Genomic DNA, 16,175 nt, shown 5'->3' on the forward strand with positions numbered 1-16,175 from the left:
GTCTGAAAATAAAAGACAGACAGACAGACAAACGATCATATTTTTCTATGCCGCACAGTATTTAGTGCTGACCCGGTCGTCTTGCTGAGGTAGGTGACGGTGCAGCTGCAGCACCATATGTCATTCCAGGAGAAAAAATTTGCATATGCGCCGCGCGGACAAATTTGTTGATTGTCCTTGTGTGCTGACCTGAAGTCCGGAGTCCGACAGCGGTATTTCAGCCTCGAGAACATGTCTTTGTTTGAGGTCGGCGTTAGGATCTGCATACCTTAATGAAGGCATTTAAAGCCGCGTAAAGTACAGAATAAACCTCGTACTTCCGGGACGGTACTTTATGAAGTAGTCGACCGTTCACAGAGTGCGCTGAGAACTTGTAATTAGTGTTTGCTATACCGACGTTCGGACTTAACATACGCGTGAGAACAAATATTATCCCAGAGTATTTATAGCAATGCGATCTCCTTGAAGGGCCTGATCTATCCAAACGCCCATATCTGTTGGTGAGAGTCTGACGGTTGTACTTCGACTAAAAGAAAATGAAAACCGAATTTTAACCAAAGTTGTCTTTTATATCAGATACTCACTGTCCGGTCGGCTAACCATATGTTATGTACTTTTCCATTGGACGTTGGGAAACGCACTTTTTCTACTATTTCACACGGGTGTACGTACTGGAGCTCACCATGTAGCCTCAGACTAGCTGCTGACGGGAGCTCACAACGGTGACATGGCCAAGTCATAACAGTTCCCTATTGGATACTGCCAGTCTCATATCCGTGTGAGTCTTCACCCTCGTGCTATTTGTCCTCACTGATGTGAGCACACAATAGAGCAGTTATATTATCAAGTACATAATGACCGCATTGCAGGAACTTCTTTCAAACATTACGCACCTGTTAGAACGTATACTTATAAGAAGCCTAATCGGACGAAGCGTGGCTGGCCACGCCTCAGAACACTCTGAACGCAAGTTTTGCAAACAGGAAATGAATGCTACTGGACTTGCACCATGCAGACGAAATCTATCCACATTTTCTCTCTCTCCTCTCTCTCTCTCTCTTTCTCTCTCAATTACTTAAACGAAGCAGATTTTTCATTGAGAAGGGGAGAGAATAGAGGAGGAAGCAGCCACGCGATCTCTCAGATTAATACGCTGTAGTGAACGAAACCTGCGAATGAGTATGTCTCATCAGAGGAAATATAACAGACGTCTTCCTGACTAAAATTCTCGCACTCATGTTTCGAATGTACATTCTATTCTTATCCCGGGCTGTTTCATTTTGTGAAAGTCATGGCAAGCGTTTAAATACGTGGTGTGCTCATGCACATGTAAATGTATCTACTGTTCCTCTTCCTTTTGTCCCTCTTTCTGTACGCCCACAATTCTCTAACTTGTTTACGATAGCAAACCAAAGCCCCGTCTGATTGACTTCTCTTTATTTATTTTATTTTTCGCTTTCTTTGCATCCCTCTCCTTAAAATCACATGCTTCGAATTCTGTGCTCGCGTCAATGTTAACGCCGCATCACCTCCTCTCGTGCCCGAAAAAGCGTGGCGTACGCGGCAGGCCACCGGGAGCGCCCCGCGGAAAGAAACAAACTCAAGGAAAATGAGTGTCGAACTTCGAATTCGTCCGTTGGACATGCATAAATGTTCAAGCAACGTGAAAAGAGAATGACAACAAAGGCGATTCCACTTGCTTCGCCAGTTTAAACTCACCGGACCTTATCGCTTAAGCTATGAAAATGGTCTCAATCATTCGTGCGCCCGTCAACTACCAAGACGGTCTTCGCGACGTGCAACGGAAGCATTGTTTCACGCTGCCAATACTGCCACTCACAGTTGCCACTCAGACTTCCAATTGTAATAGCGATGATGAGCCTTTTGATATAATACCACTAATATGATTGTTGCACAGCTGATAAAAAATTCGTATATGAGGCCCGGCATTTCGAATTGTTTGTTTCTTCAAAATCTAATTTCGTTCATATGATTGTGCGGTTCAGAGACTGCAAGGTTGAGGCCGAATCTTCCATTCAGAAAGATAGAGGACGAGAAAAAGAATTTAATAAATTGTTAAAAAATAAGAACCTTTGTATTGGGTGCTCCTGATTGTTTCATCGTTGCTCTGCACAGCAATGGTGGCGCGTATGACAGCTCTCGCGCGAGAGCACGTACGCCTCAAATAGCTGTAATAGTAGGCGTTGGAGAGCACGCACCCTTTGCATCGGCGCCTTTATACCAGCGGTGAAAGTTCAACCACCATTGACTGCCAAGCTCTAAAACTGGCGTAACAGCGTGAGAAAGCTACTAGCTTTAAAACAACTGCTCAGAGTCGGAAGATGGACATCAACGGGGACAGCAACAGTTACAGCAACTAACCAGCGCAGTGCACGGAAACGGGTTGTTTCCTACGACGCTTATTCAGGAAACCTGCAGGCGTGACATGGTGACCCATATTTTCAGATTTCTCCACCGGCTCTCAAGACATGATCCGCGCGTTCAAGTCAGCCATGTATTGCTCGCACGTATAATAGCATCACGATGTGCCTGCAGAAAATAGCGGACACACAAAATAACACTTGCCCGTCATTATCGAATACCAAAATTACTCAGCTGTTAGCATAAACTATATGGAGACGGCCTCAAGAGCTCCCTCCACGCAGACATAGAACCCGCTTTATTTTTCCCCGTGCTAACCTCGGCGTGCCTGAAGCTCCCTCCCGTACGCGCATATTGCCGAGACACATCGCGGGAAACGTCGTCCGATCGTCGTCACTGCTTGGCCCTCGTGTTCTCGGGCGCGCGAGTATAAATTGAAGCGTGTGACTAGCGGCCGATTCCACGCGTCCTTTTGTGGCGGCGTTCCCCGCAAAAGCCATATGGCACAGCTGACAGCTCCGATAACAATATATGCGACGTCACGCCGGCGTGGGCGAGGTCCCGCGCATTGGACGCGAAGTGTGCCGAGGGCCATCGGCGGCTCCCCCCTCTCTCTCTCGGGGGGCCCCACGCGGCGACACCTCTTTTGCCGGGCAGCATAAATTGGCGCCGGATACCAGAAAGAGCCAGCGACGGCCGTGGGAACCGCTGCCGAGCACGGGATACCCCCCCAGACCCACAGGAGAAGAAGAAACCCCCGTACGTGTCCCCGTGAAAAGAAATTCCTGAGCCCCAGTGAGCCTCCTCCTCTCCTCCTCTTCTTCTAAGGATGCGTTGCTCGCGCACGGCACGTCGTTGCCCGTTGTCGCTGACTCTTCTCTCGGGACCCCCTGTGTAACCTCCCCCCCCGCCCCCAAACCGCTAGCACACTTGGAAGCCGAGGGCTGGGTCCGGATGCCGCGCGTTTGGATTGACGGAGAGGGCCATATTTAAAAAGGAAAAGGGACGAAAGGTGCGGAGGCGGCTTGGGGAGCAAGCGTGCATGCCAACGCAGCTGCCCAGGCTATTTACGCTGCTGTCACCTCCAGCGTGGCGAGCTGCGTGTCAGTTGTGCGTGTGTCTGTGTGTGTTTCGTCGGTTGCCGTTTCCTCCGCCGCTGAGGTCTTCGCGGCTGCCGATGTTTGAAAGAGGGAGAGGGCGGGTACCGTGCGCATCTCTTCAGGCTGCACGGCCAACACCGCACCAGTCTGCACGTACTGCCACCTACAGCTCTGCACGTTGTCGTCGCGATCTCGTCTCTGGTGGGTGATGGCGGGACAGTGGTTGTTTGAACAGGGCCGGTGGGAGGACGTGGATGCCAACTTCGTCGCGGCTAAGCCCCGTTCTAGCGTTTTCTTGCCGCCGCATCTCCGCCCGTGCTTGTTTGTCTTCTTTCCCGATCGCGCCTGTATACCATGCTCCAAGCAAAGGGTTTACACATCGGGCCGACGTCCTCTCAAAGTATTTCCATGCCTACCGACAGCGCACCGAGAAAGCAGTGAACTCTTTCGTATCTTTTCTTTTACTTTATCAAAGAAAAGAGAATGTATCACAGCAGGCGTTCGGAAGCATATATTAACTTACTTGGGATATTGAATTCTGTCCTTGAGGAACTACCCAAATGAGCCCGTAGACACGCGAAGCGAGAATAACAGGGGTGAGAGGCACTAAAAGCTGGAAAAACATTTTATTACAGCGCGAGTCCAGGTTCACGGGTTCTGATGCATCCCTGAAATAGTCAACTACCTTAATCGCATTCGTCTCCTATGTCTAGTCGCCATCACTTTCCCATTATCACGCCTGTGCCTTCACATTACCAACCCTCTCTTTTTTTACATTCTTCATTTAGTCGTTTCCGTGACTCTTCGTTGATGGGTCCTTTCCTTACGTCTACTCTTGCGACGTGAACCGTTTGTTTCGCGAGCAGCGCACGAACACATGCTGGAGCTGATGAGCTCGCTTCTCTTACACGTCCGAGCATTTCTTCATTGTCCAGCGCTCGGACGTCCACCACTCAGGATTGCAATCGACATGACGCCGACACGATCGCTGAGGCGACGGCCAGTCTGCGACAACGCTTGTGGGAGAGTGTATAGGGAATACGTGCTTCCTCAGAACTGCCTGGGTATATCTCCCCATCGGGGATACGGCGATAAAGAAGCGATACAGACTTCACGGCAATACGCACCGCCGCTCGAGTTTATCCCTTGTGCTGGAAAGACATCACCTACTGTATTATTATTTCTTTGTCGTTTCTTCATTTCCTTCAATAAAACAAACATCGGCATTCCGACACAGAAGACGGCTTACGCGAGCAGAGGGAACGGAAAAGCTTTTCCTAAGGCTTGGGTCCCGTAACTTTCGGCTCCGGGTAACCGAATTCAGTGGGAGCCGTGCCAACCGCCGGTCGCCTCAAGGATTCGGAACCGCACAACTCGGGCATGCCACGGGGAAAAGCACACACCCACGACGAAGGATCGCGCCGTGGAAGGCTCGAGGGCCTTTTCATCGGGGGTGACGACGTCCGAGAGTTTGTTTATCGAATGCGAGGGGCCTTCGGGCACGCGTTCGGAAATAGCAAGTCACTCCTCTATTCCGGGAGTGGCCGCTGCTGCACGATGCCGGGATGGGTCCTTCCGCGACCGGCTCGAAGCGCGCGTCAATGTTTATTCCGACCCGCTACGCTATTAGCGGATGCGAGCGCAATGGCAGTGCGTCGAACCGTCGCGGGTCGTTGGCAACCTTCGCATCGTCGAGTGCCATGACGCACGCGAAATGGACGCGGGTTACAAATTTAAGATTGTGGACAGTACCGCGTATAGGCTGAGCCCGTGCGTCAAATCCGGTAGTTTTTGATATCCGTTTATATATATATATATATATATATATATATATATATATATATATATATATATATATATATATATATATATATATACGTGTGTGAGTGCGCGCGCGTGTGCGTACGTGCGTGTATGTGTGCGTGTGTGTGTTGGCGAACCGTTGGCGAAGGGGGCGAAGAATGTCTAGCAGGGGTTTGGCGTTCGTTGTCGTTTGTTCACCGGACATATTTTTGGATATATATAGGGTGTGTTTTCTATTTTTTTTTTAGCTGCACCCATCTTATTTTAATTGCCTGTGGCAAATCGCACAATTATAATCATTGAGCTGAATTACCCGATGAGACGGTCATTACGTCTACGAGAAATAAAAATGCTTAATTAAATTATTAACACAATTACACTAACTTACTTTCTCATTAATTACTTTACAGCACATATTTCAGTCTACCAATGATAACGAGTTAGTTTGGAAGGCATATTGACCTGGAACGAATTCTAGGGATGGCATCGGTTTCAAAATATGCGACGTCAAACTTGCGGTAAAAATGGCCTGTTCTTCCACTTTTTGAAGAAAACGCTGCTTTATGCATTAAAGCACAAAGTTAACTGGAAGTCAATGCAGTTCGTCGGACACATTGAAAATCACATTAGTACGCATTAGTCCCATTAGGACACTTTAGTATATCGCAAACTGGTGTGCTCCTGAACAATTCGGTCCCACTGGATACGCCTTGGGAACTCACCTGCTAAAATTCTCTGTCTGCCGTAATATAATTACATAAAAATTCATTTGTGCAATGATTTTAGTTATTTAATTAAGCACCTTTATTTCTCGCAGAAGTAGTGGCTACCTCATCGAGTAATTGAGCTTAAGTTAAAGGTTAGAATCGTGCTATCTGCCACAGGCAATTTTTGAAAATCTGTTGCAGCTAAAAAAATAAATACGCCTGATATAAACAACTCGCGGCACTGCGTATGGCCCTAAATGTACAAGTTTCTGCCGGCTGTTGTATATAGACCTAGGTCACTGAGTATCCTCCTGAAACAAAACGAGCAAATAAAAAAGACTGGGTATATATATATATATATATATATATATATATATATATATATATATATATATATATATATATATATATATATATATATATATATATATATATATATATATATATATATATATATATATATATATATATATATATATATATATATATATATATATATATATATATATATGACCATTTCTTGGTCAATTCCTAAGAATGGATGTCCCAGTGTGTGTGACACAAAGTGTATTAAGCCTTAAATGTACTTAGATATGTGTCGTACGTATCTGTGCGCACATTTCTCATCAACATTGCTTCGTACTAACGTGACACGGATAGCTAACAGCCACAGGCGACACGGCTGTACTCGCGTCATCTACCACTGTTGCTACCTCGCCAACTCAAACAAGGTTTATCATTTTAGTTGATAGATTCCAAGATTGCGCTGGATATCTGCGTCTTGTTTAACCTTGTTTGCAAGTCCACTGTGTACGTGTTTCTTATCTCTGATTGTTTGATTCCTTAAGCGTTGCTTATAGATAGAGCGATCTCTGCAGTAAATCTACATGGCTTTGTGTCAAAGGCCGTGTATGTCTCCCCACTACTGCGTCCTGTATTTTCTATAGCACAGCACTGTGCTACAGTTCTGATTCAATGAGAAGACATGGTTGTTTGGCGACGACGACGGTTATGTGTGTCGGTTCGGAATGGCTTTTCTGGTGGTGTGCTTACCGAGGCAACACGGGCTTGCCTGAACTCTCCGGGAAAGAGGTAAGAAAGAAACATCCCCTTGAACGCAATTATACAACATTCAACAGCACGCAATATAATTCGAAAAAGAAAATAAGTTTTAATGTCTTCATTTTGGGTCTTTGTTCCAGCCACCTATAAAACAGGTCGCGCACAGGTCGATATCAATATTATTCCAGAAGTTTTGATTACCTATAGATTTGTTATCTACTGTCACCCGCAGCAGAGAGAGAGAGATGATAAGGAAAGGCAGGGAGGTTAACCAGATATTTGTCTCCGGTTTGCCACCCTAAACTGGGGTTGGGATATAGGGGTTAGAAAGAGGACATACAGAAAAGGATTTTAAATTTTTTTAAATAAAAATAAAAAAATTCACACACAGAGAGACGCACACGAAGGGCGTTCCAGTTAGATATGTTCCGAAAGGCCGGTAGATCTGAAGAAGTGCAGTAGCGCTTGCACGGCCTTGTTATGTGACGTTTGGTCCTGCCGATGGTGTAGAATTTCTTCTTATGATAGCGGTCGGTCGTCCAGCTGGTTGAGCTCATGGCGAAGGGATTCCCTCTGTGGGCTGTAGTGTGGCCAGTCGCACAAAATAGGGCCAATCGATTCTTCATGGCCGCAGGTTGCGGTGTCGGCCATCCCTATGCGGAACGCGCAGGCTTTGGTAAAAGCAACGCCCAACCGCAGTCGATACAAAAGCTCGACGGCGAAGCTTTGATGGGACTCGAAGGCTTAATGTGGGATCCAGGGAGTATAGTCGGGAATTCCTGAAATGTGGCTCATTCCATTGCAACGTATACAGTACACTGGCGAGCAAGTAGGTGGAGCTTTCGTGCTGCGTCGGTTCTAGAAAGTGGTATTGTTACGTGATGGTCTTGAATATGGGCTAAACGGGCAGCTTGATTGGCCCGTTCATTGAAGATAATCCCGCAGGGACTTGGAAGCCATTGGAATGTTTCAAGTATTGTTACGGCCTAATGTCGTAGCGTCCGGCGCAGCTATTTCTTCGCAGCTAAGTGATCGGGTGGCATCAGAGACGTCACGCTCCAGAACTATGCGAACGGTGATTCCAAGACTCGTTCTTTGAAAGAGAAAGAGAGACCGGCGTGGAAATAGATGAAAACGTCACATACACCAAACTAAATGGGCGCGATATCTCCGCGACGGTGTTTCCAGCCTCGCTATCAACTCGACAAGTATCTGCACTCGCGGAGAAAGTGACCGCTTCTCCGGCACTGGCTCGCAAGAGAGACGTGGGGTGAGACCGGTCATCTCTTTCGTCTCTTACACTTCGAAGAGGTGGGGCAAAGAGGGCATGCAATAGAGCCCCCTGGGGCCAAGCGCCAAGCGTATAGGTAAACGCAGAAAAAAAAAATAAGAAACACCATGCCGCCTCGCCACGTGGTTCAGACGCGTCGCGCGAACCATCCCGAGGGGACAGCGCTATAGCACAGAAGACGGTTAACCGTCAGACCTGCACCCCGCGTAAGAACTGGGCTGCTGCGTATTCCGAATACACGCGGCACGCGTGTCTAAAGCGGGGCCCGCGGAAAAGCGCGGGCCCCCTAAATTTGAAGTTACGACAGCCGAGTCCATGCTTCCCCCCCAGTGCTATCCGGGAGCGGCACGCGGGGCAGCCGGCCGGTGGGCCGGCACGAAGCTTTACGGTCTTGTTAGCCCGCTCCCGAGGAGACAGGTATGGACGTGCGCGGAGATGCGAAGCGCGTGCACGCGCCCTGGGAGAGCGCCCCTGCTGTGCATCGCGGCTGATCGAAAGCAACCTGCGGCTTCCGCGAACCCTTCCAGCCAGAGTTTCTTTCTTTCTTTCTTTCTTTCTTTCTTTCTTTCTTTCTTTCTTTCTTTCTTTCTTTCTTTCTTTCTTTCTTTCTTTACATGGTTACTTACGCGGAATGTTCTAGGCCTATAAAAACCGCGCACGCAGTTAGAGCCCGAGAGCAGTCGCGGAAGGGCTGCAGACGCAGATCCCCTGAGCTACCACGAGTGAGTGAGGGCAAGAAAGAAAGGTACCTGCAGCAGGAATAAAATGCGAGTAACTGGATTCCGCGCGACGTTATGGCCTTCAATGTATGTGAAGATTCGGCGTAATTTCGCCGAACGTTGCAGTGACTCCTTCCTGCACTACGGTTCCGCTTTAGCGATTCGTTCAAAGTTACGAATCTCCAATGCTGAGTCATTGGTGCAGCGACAGGACATTGCGACTTTTCTGAGGGCGTGACTGCGCACTTCGTCTCACTAAAGCCCTTCAGCTATACGTGATACCCAAAGCTGGAGTCAGTCGAGCACAAACCGAATTCACAAAGCTGTTTGGAGGAGTGTCAGCTTGCCATCGGTCGCCGATACTTGTTGAAAAATCGTTGGCGTTGAATGCTACGAGTGAACAATTTTGTTAAGTTGGGCTCTGAATGGTCAACGCTGTATCCTTTCAGAAAAATGGACACTGAATCCATTGCTATAAGTGGCAACTACGGTTTTGTCTAGGAACGTACATTATTCATCAGTTTTATTTCTCTTCTAAGTAACTGCGACTGTAGAAATCAGAGTCGTCAATCATTTAATAGATGATTGACTCACGTGGAAACCGTGTGTTTTAGTGATCCTACTAACCGGGGAGCGGAAATATATCCTCCTAAATAATTGGTAAGAATGGTTCCGAATAATGCCTACATCTACAAAGCTCTGTGCCCCCGTAAGTCTGCTTTCTCTCGGTACTTTTGTCATGCGTGGTGAAGCTATCAGCAGCGCTGCAACAGACTAGTCGACGACTAGCCTGCCCGCTCACGAAACATTAATTACTTGATATTTGCATTCTAATGCATTGCGCCTTCCTATTAGTTGTTTTCTCCCACTTAATTTCGTAGGTTCGGTTGCGTTGAGCAACTTCTCCTTAATTAACACCAAAGGTCATGAGTTGGACTCCCACAAAATGTCGCGGATACGAGCGGCTGAATTACCTATATCTTAATTAACTGTGCCTTAATTAACCTAACAGGTCGTTGGTTCGACTGGTTCAAGTGCCTTAATGAAGTTCACCATAATTAACACTAAAGGTCGTGGGTTCAACTCCCACCAGAGATCGTGGGGTCAACTCTCGACCTGCACAATGTCAACTGGAATTCAACTTGGAGACATGGGCGGTTCACCCATATCTCCAAGTTGGTTCGACTCCCATCAAATGTCGTGGGTTCGAGTGCCTCAATTAACCGTATCTTAATGAACTGGACCTTACTTATATTTCCCTTAATTAAGGCCACTGTTCGTGCTCACGCTTCTTCTTCGCCTCGGCTTGACGCTTTCTTGTAAAGAAATTGATGGTCTAATTCGCCCTAATTAACACCAATCAATGATCGTGGTTTAGACTCCCACCAAAGGTCGATGGTTCGACTCCCTATGAATTTGGTGCCATGAATTTTGGTGCCATAACGCCGGACGGTGCAATGCCGGAAGGTGCAACGCCGCACATCAAATTTTTCGTCCCATGAGCTGTCTAAGGCTTTCGCCTTAATAGCCAGCCGTGATGTATTTCCTCACAAAAGATGCAAAACTAGCCCAGCAATGCCTTTTGTTAAGATGTATTCACGCGTATACCCTGCTTAGCTTAGTTTTGATGACTTCATTGTTCAGCTGTGGTCGACGGCGGTAACCATGAAAGGCTGCACGCTTAGAATCTTTAGATACTGTTCATCGGTAAGTGACGTACCGTTGCGCGTACATTCACGCGCCTCGTGTAGAGCAGATCACGTGCAGAAAACGGTCCATCTAAAGCAGCCTTCGGTTGCCGCGGTGTCCGCACGTTAGCGCGTTTTATGCTACCGGCGTTCCTGCGACACGAATCGCACGCTGACGACGAACTTCTAGCAGTACTATAGTTCTCCACAAAACTTCGCGGTTTCGGAGTCCTCGATGCGATGATATTGAAGATGTGATATGCCGCGACGGCGGAATATTATGAGAACCGGAAGGATATTTCATTGCCACGTTATAATATCAATAATTGTATCTCAAATTATCTGTGTACGGAACTGTTTTGTAGTTATCTTCGTTTTACTTGCACCTGGGCTCTACTCCTAGCAGTTGTACAACATACGAACTGCTCATAGGGCATGTGTGCACGTCGCATGTGTGCATAGTTTTCTGTGTTCTATGATCTGGATGTGCTCTCTTTCCTTTTCTTTCTCTACCACGTTTTTACTTTCCCTTTCTCTCTTTCACCTTTCTATTCTCCATTTGCCTTCCTCCAGCGTAGCCTAGGCAACCAGTCGCTTGTCTGGTTAGCATCCCTGCCTTCTCTCTTTTCTGCTCTCGTGTTCCCTCCCTGCCATACGTAGAGAAACAGGTCAGAGATAGAACTCCTCAAGGCTGACCTTTCTGCCTTTCTCAAATCTATCTATCTATCTATCTATCTATCTATCTATCTATCTATCTATCTATCTATCTATCTATCTATCTATCTATCTATCTATCTATCTATCTATCTATCTATCTATCTATCTATCTATCTATCTATCTATCTATCTATCTATCTATCTATCTATCTATCTATCTATCTATCTATCTATCTATCTATCTATCTATCTATCTATCTGTATCGTATGGACGGGATCCAAGAATGAAAAGAACGTTTATTCCGGAAACACACAGGGTATATATAGTCGTCGGCATTCACAGGCACGTGTTGCCGTAATCTTCGTGCTGTCACTCAGTTCGGGCCGATACGTGCGACGCATGCGTAGTCTGCACGATACATCTTTCTCTGTTTAATAGTTGGATAAAGCCGAGATACACAATGCACTTGATTGAAGTTGTGGTCGTACTGCAGCCGTCTTGGCTGACGAGTTATCCGCCTAGACCGTCTTGGGATCGGTGTTGTAGGTTGAGTCGGGTTTACGGGCACTCCAGTTGGGAATGTTACCGGCTGGTCGTCCTCGCTTTCCGGCTCATCGCTGTCGAGGTCATCGTGTCGAAATGGCTCACGCGTTGTAATCAGGTGTCTCCGATTCCGACGAAGTACTTGGTCACCTTCAGTAACAATGCGATAGGACCTAGGCGCAGCCGGTCCCATGACCTGCGCTTTGCGGGTCCATGCTTTATCTCGGATCCTCACCACATCCCCTTTTCGGAGTACTGGTAGGTCCTTTCTGTGTGTGCCAAGTTGTCTATGCTTAGACACAAAATTTTTAGGTTGCGAGCTGAAGTCTGGAAGCCTGGTTCGTAGTCTCCTGCCTTGTAACAGCTCACCCGGGGAACGACCGTGCTCCAGTGGTGTAGATCGGTAGCTGAGCAGGCCCAGCCAGAAGTCGTCGTGATTTTCTTGTGTTTTTTTCATGATCCGTTTTACTATCTGGACGCCTTTCTCCGCTAGTCCATTGGACTGTGGAAAGCCAGGACTAGATGTCACGTGCTTGAAATCGTACCTGGACGCAAAGGTGGCAAACTCGTAAGACGCGAACTGGGGGCCGTTGTCACTGCATACTTCGACTGGGATTCCATATCGCGCAAAAATGCAGCTCAATTTGGCAATGATCGTGCTCGACGTGGTGTCGCCCAGTTTTTCCACTTCCGGGAAGTTTGACTGCGCATCGAACACGCACAAGTACGAGCTTCCCCCATGCTGAAAGATATCAACGCCGACTCTGTACCAAGCGTGGCCTGGCGTTGGTCTAAGCATAAAAGGCTCGCTTGGTTGCCTGTATGCATACTTTCGGCAGACGGCGCAACTTTTCAACATCGTTTCAATATCTGCATTAATTCCGGGCCAAAACACCAATCGTCGGGCTCGTGCTTTGCATTTGTTTATGCCCAAGTGCCCTTCGTGTATACGTTGAAGTATTTCGTTCCTCATCGACTTTGGAACCAATACTTTGGTTCCTTCTAGCACCACTCCCTCTATTAGTGACAGCTCAGTAGCAAAAGGTTTCATGCAGCCATCAAGATTGCCGCTGCCGCTGATATAGCGCATCACTTTTTGTAACTCCGGGTCACTTGCAGTTGCGGCAACTAAGCGGTCAAGGGTTTTTCTGCTTACCAGGTCCGAGATTGCACCAACGGCGTGAACCTCTATTTCTTCTGTCGAGCCACTCGTGTCCGCTGGGTGGTTGGTGGGCGTCGACCTTGAGAGCATGTCGGCCAGCAGCAGTTGCTTCCCTGGTACATATTCAAGCACATAGTCGTAGTTCAGTAAGCGCATGAAGAAACGCTGAAGACGCGGCGGCATGTCACCGATTCCTTTGGATGAAATGACTAGCAGTGGTCGGTGGTCGGTCTCTATGATTATCTTACGCCCGTATGCGAAATGGTGAAATTTTTCACACCCGAACGTTATGCCCATTGCCTCTTTTTCTATTTGTGAATATCGTTGCTCAGTCTCATTCATCACGCGTGATGCATACGCAACCGGCCGCCAGCTGTCACCATGAAGCTGTAGAAGTGCAGCGCCTAGTCCACTTTTAGAAGCGTCAGAAGAAATTTTAGTTTCCCTGGCAGCATCGAAAACAGCCAACACAGGTGCGCTGCTGAGCCATGTGCAGATGGCTGTCCATTCATTTGCGTGGTTGGCCGACCATTCAAACTTGGTGTCCTTTTTGATGAGACTGCGCAAAAGTTGTGTCTTTTCTGCCAGATTCGGAATGTATTTCCCAAAGTAGTTGGCAACACCTAACATTCTGTGCACTGCAGCTTTGTCCGTTGGTTGCGACATTTCTTTAAGGGACATGCTCAGTGTGGCATTTGGCCTTATTCCGTCTCGGCTGATGACATCACCCAAAAATTCAACTTCAGTAAGGCCGAACTTGCACTTGCTTGCGTTAAAAGTTAAGCCAGCGTTTTTTGCCAGCTGCAATACATTTCGAAGGCGTGTGTCATGTTGTTCTTTAGTGATGCCCCAGACAAGAACGTCATCTACATATACACGCACCCCTGGAGCCCTGTCGAAAATTTCGCTCAAGGTTTTTTGAAAGACTTCAGGAGCCGAGGCGATACCGAAGGGCAGCCTCAGAAAACGGTAGCGACCAAAGGGCGTGCCGAATGTGCAGATTTTTGAGGTGGCGTCATCCAAAGGAATTTGGTGGAAACCTGAATTCGCATCGAGGCGGGAAAAATATTGAGCGCCGGCGAGCTCAGCCTCAATGTCTTCACGCTTAGGCATCTGATAGTGCTCACGTTTCAGGCATTTATTGATATGCCTAGGATCAATGCATACACGTAGTGTGCCATCCTTTTTCCGTACAATAACAAGCGGGCTCACCCAGTCCGTTGGTTCTGTCACTTTCGTGATGATGGCGGCTCGTTCCATGCGGTCCAGCTCCTCCCGCAGTGGTTCTTGTAGTGTCAAGGGTACGCGCCGCGCTGGCTGGACTACAGGTATCGAACCAGTGCGTAGTACCATCCGATACTGGCGGGCGACACAGCCTGTTCCTTGGAAGAGTTGAGGAAATTCCTGCAGTATTTCGTCGGCAGCGCTAGCGTTGACTGCATCCACTAGCGTTGACTGCATCCACCGACCTCGCGACCAGTCCAAGCGCCTCACTTGCAGATAGTCCGAGTATTGCCTGGTGGCCTTTTTTTACTATAAAGAAGTCGAAACTCCCAGCCCGATTTTTTATGGTGACTGGTAACGACGCAACACCGAAGTGACTGATAGCGTCACCGCTATAGGACCGCAGAATGGAACTGCTCGGCTTCAAACTTTGCATCCCTTTGCACTTCCGATAGACCGAGTAAGGCAGCAAGTTAGCTTGGGAGCCTGTGTCTACTTTCAAGAAGGCATCCTGGCCGGCCACTTTAGCGTTTACGATCCAGTCCGTCAAGCTTCTCACCTTGCAAGTTTTTACATCAAGGATGTCGAAAGTGTCCTGCACGTTGACCACTTCGCTTACTGTAGACCCTTTCTTGCAACACGCTGCAAAATGATTGGTGCCACCACATACAAAACACGTCTTGCCGAACGCGGGACACCTACTACGTTCGTGCGAGCGGTTGCATTTCATGCATTTAAACAGACGCTTCTTTACCGACGCGACCTGTTTTTCCGTCTGAGCCCATGCCTCGTTCTGCTGGCTAGAAAGTTCAGCAGCCTTGCAGATTTGTTCTGTCTTGGCTAGCGTCAAGTCTTTTACCTTGAGGAGCTTCTCCCGCAACTTGGGGTTATGTACACCGAATACAACCTGGTCGCGGATCATTGACTCCGTTAATTCAGCGAAGTTGCAGCTTCGGGACAGCTTTCGCAAGTCGCGCAGGAAATGCTCAAAGGGCTCCGCTTCGTCCTGGGTTCTTGACCGGAAAATGTACCTCTCATAGACTTCGTTTTGCTGTTCTTCACAGTACTCTTTAAACTTCCGCACGACCGTCGTGTAATCATCCTTGCGTTCCGCCTCAAGAAAGGTGAAGTTGTTAAACACCTCAAGTGCATCGTCGCCAGCAACACTCAGCAGCAGCGCAGCCTTGACAGCTTCTGACCTTGGTTCTTTCGGAGATGCTGTCGCTTGTAGGAACAGTTCGAACTTCTGGATGAACAGGTTCCAATGCTTCGCGATGTTGTCGGATGAGCCGGAAAGTTGCAGATGCTCCGGTGGCTTGACTAGCTCCATTGCTCTGAATGGTTACGTTCAACCAGCGGCACCACTTCTGACACCATGTATCGTATGGACGGGATCCAAGAATGAAAAGAACGTTTATTCCGGAAACACACAGGGTATATATAGTCGTCGGCATTCACAGGCACGTGTTGCCGTAATCTTCGTGCTGTCACTCAGTTCGGGCCGATACGTGCGACGCATGCGTAGTCTGCACGATACACTATCTATCTATCTATCTATCTATCTATCTATCTATCTATCTATCTATCTATCTATCTATCTATCTATCTATCTATCTATCTATCTATCTATCTATCTATCTATCTATCTATCTATCTATCTATCTATCTATCTATCTATCTATCTATCTATCTATCTATCTATCTATCTATCTATCTATCTATCTATCTATCTATCTATCTATCTATCTATCTATCTATCATGCACTTCTGTTCGCGTAACCTGTCTCAGTATAGTCATACGGCGGGCCGTCCGGCGTGCCCGCGACCGGGCTGGTG

General features: G+C 47.7%; 2 protein-coding genes across 2 annotated transcripts in view; one reads left to right on the forward strand and one right to left on the reverse strand.

The window, feature by feature from the left end:
- LOC135903536 (netrin-1-like) overlaps positions 1–16,175 on the forward strand; it is a 186,154-nt gene that overhangs the window by 146,462 nt on the left and 23,517 nt on the right. The window lies entirely within an intron of this gene.
- Positions 11,687–15,844, reverse strand: LOC135903537 (uncharacterized). The gene is made up of 2 exons (XM_065433846.2): positions 14,328–15,844; positions 11,687–12,498 (listed from the first exon to the last, which is right to left on the reverse strand). Exon 1 carries the CDS (start codon positions 15,667–15,669, stop codon positions 14,542–14,544), a length of 1,128 nt encoding a protein of 375 aa, XP_065289918.1. The 5' UTR covers positions 15,670–15,844; the 3' UTR covers positions 11,687–12,498; positions 14,328–14,541.

Source organism: Dermacentor albipictus, chromosome 1, assembly GCF_038994185.2.
Source record: "Dermacentor albipictus isolate Rhodes 1998 colony chromosome 1, USDA_Dalb.pri_finalv2, whole genome shotgun sequence".
In the NCBI taxonomy this organism is placed as follows: domain Eukaryota; kingdom Metazoa; phylum Arthropoda; class Arachnida; order Ixodida; family Ixodidae; genus Dermacentor; species Dermacentor albipictus.

Excerpts from the sequence above, each read along its gene's own strand:
- LOC135903537 (XM_065433846.2), bottom strand. The coding sequence starts at position 15,669 with ATGGAGCTAGTCAAGCCACCGGAGCATCTGCAACTTTCCGGCTCATCC.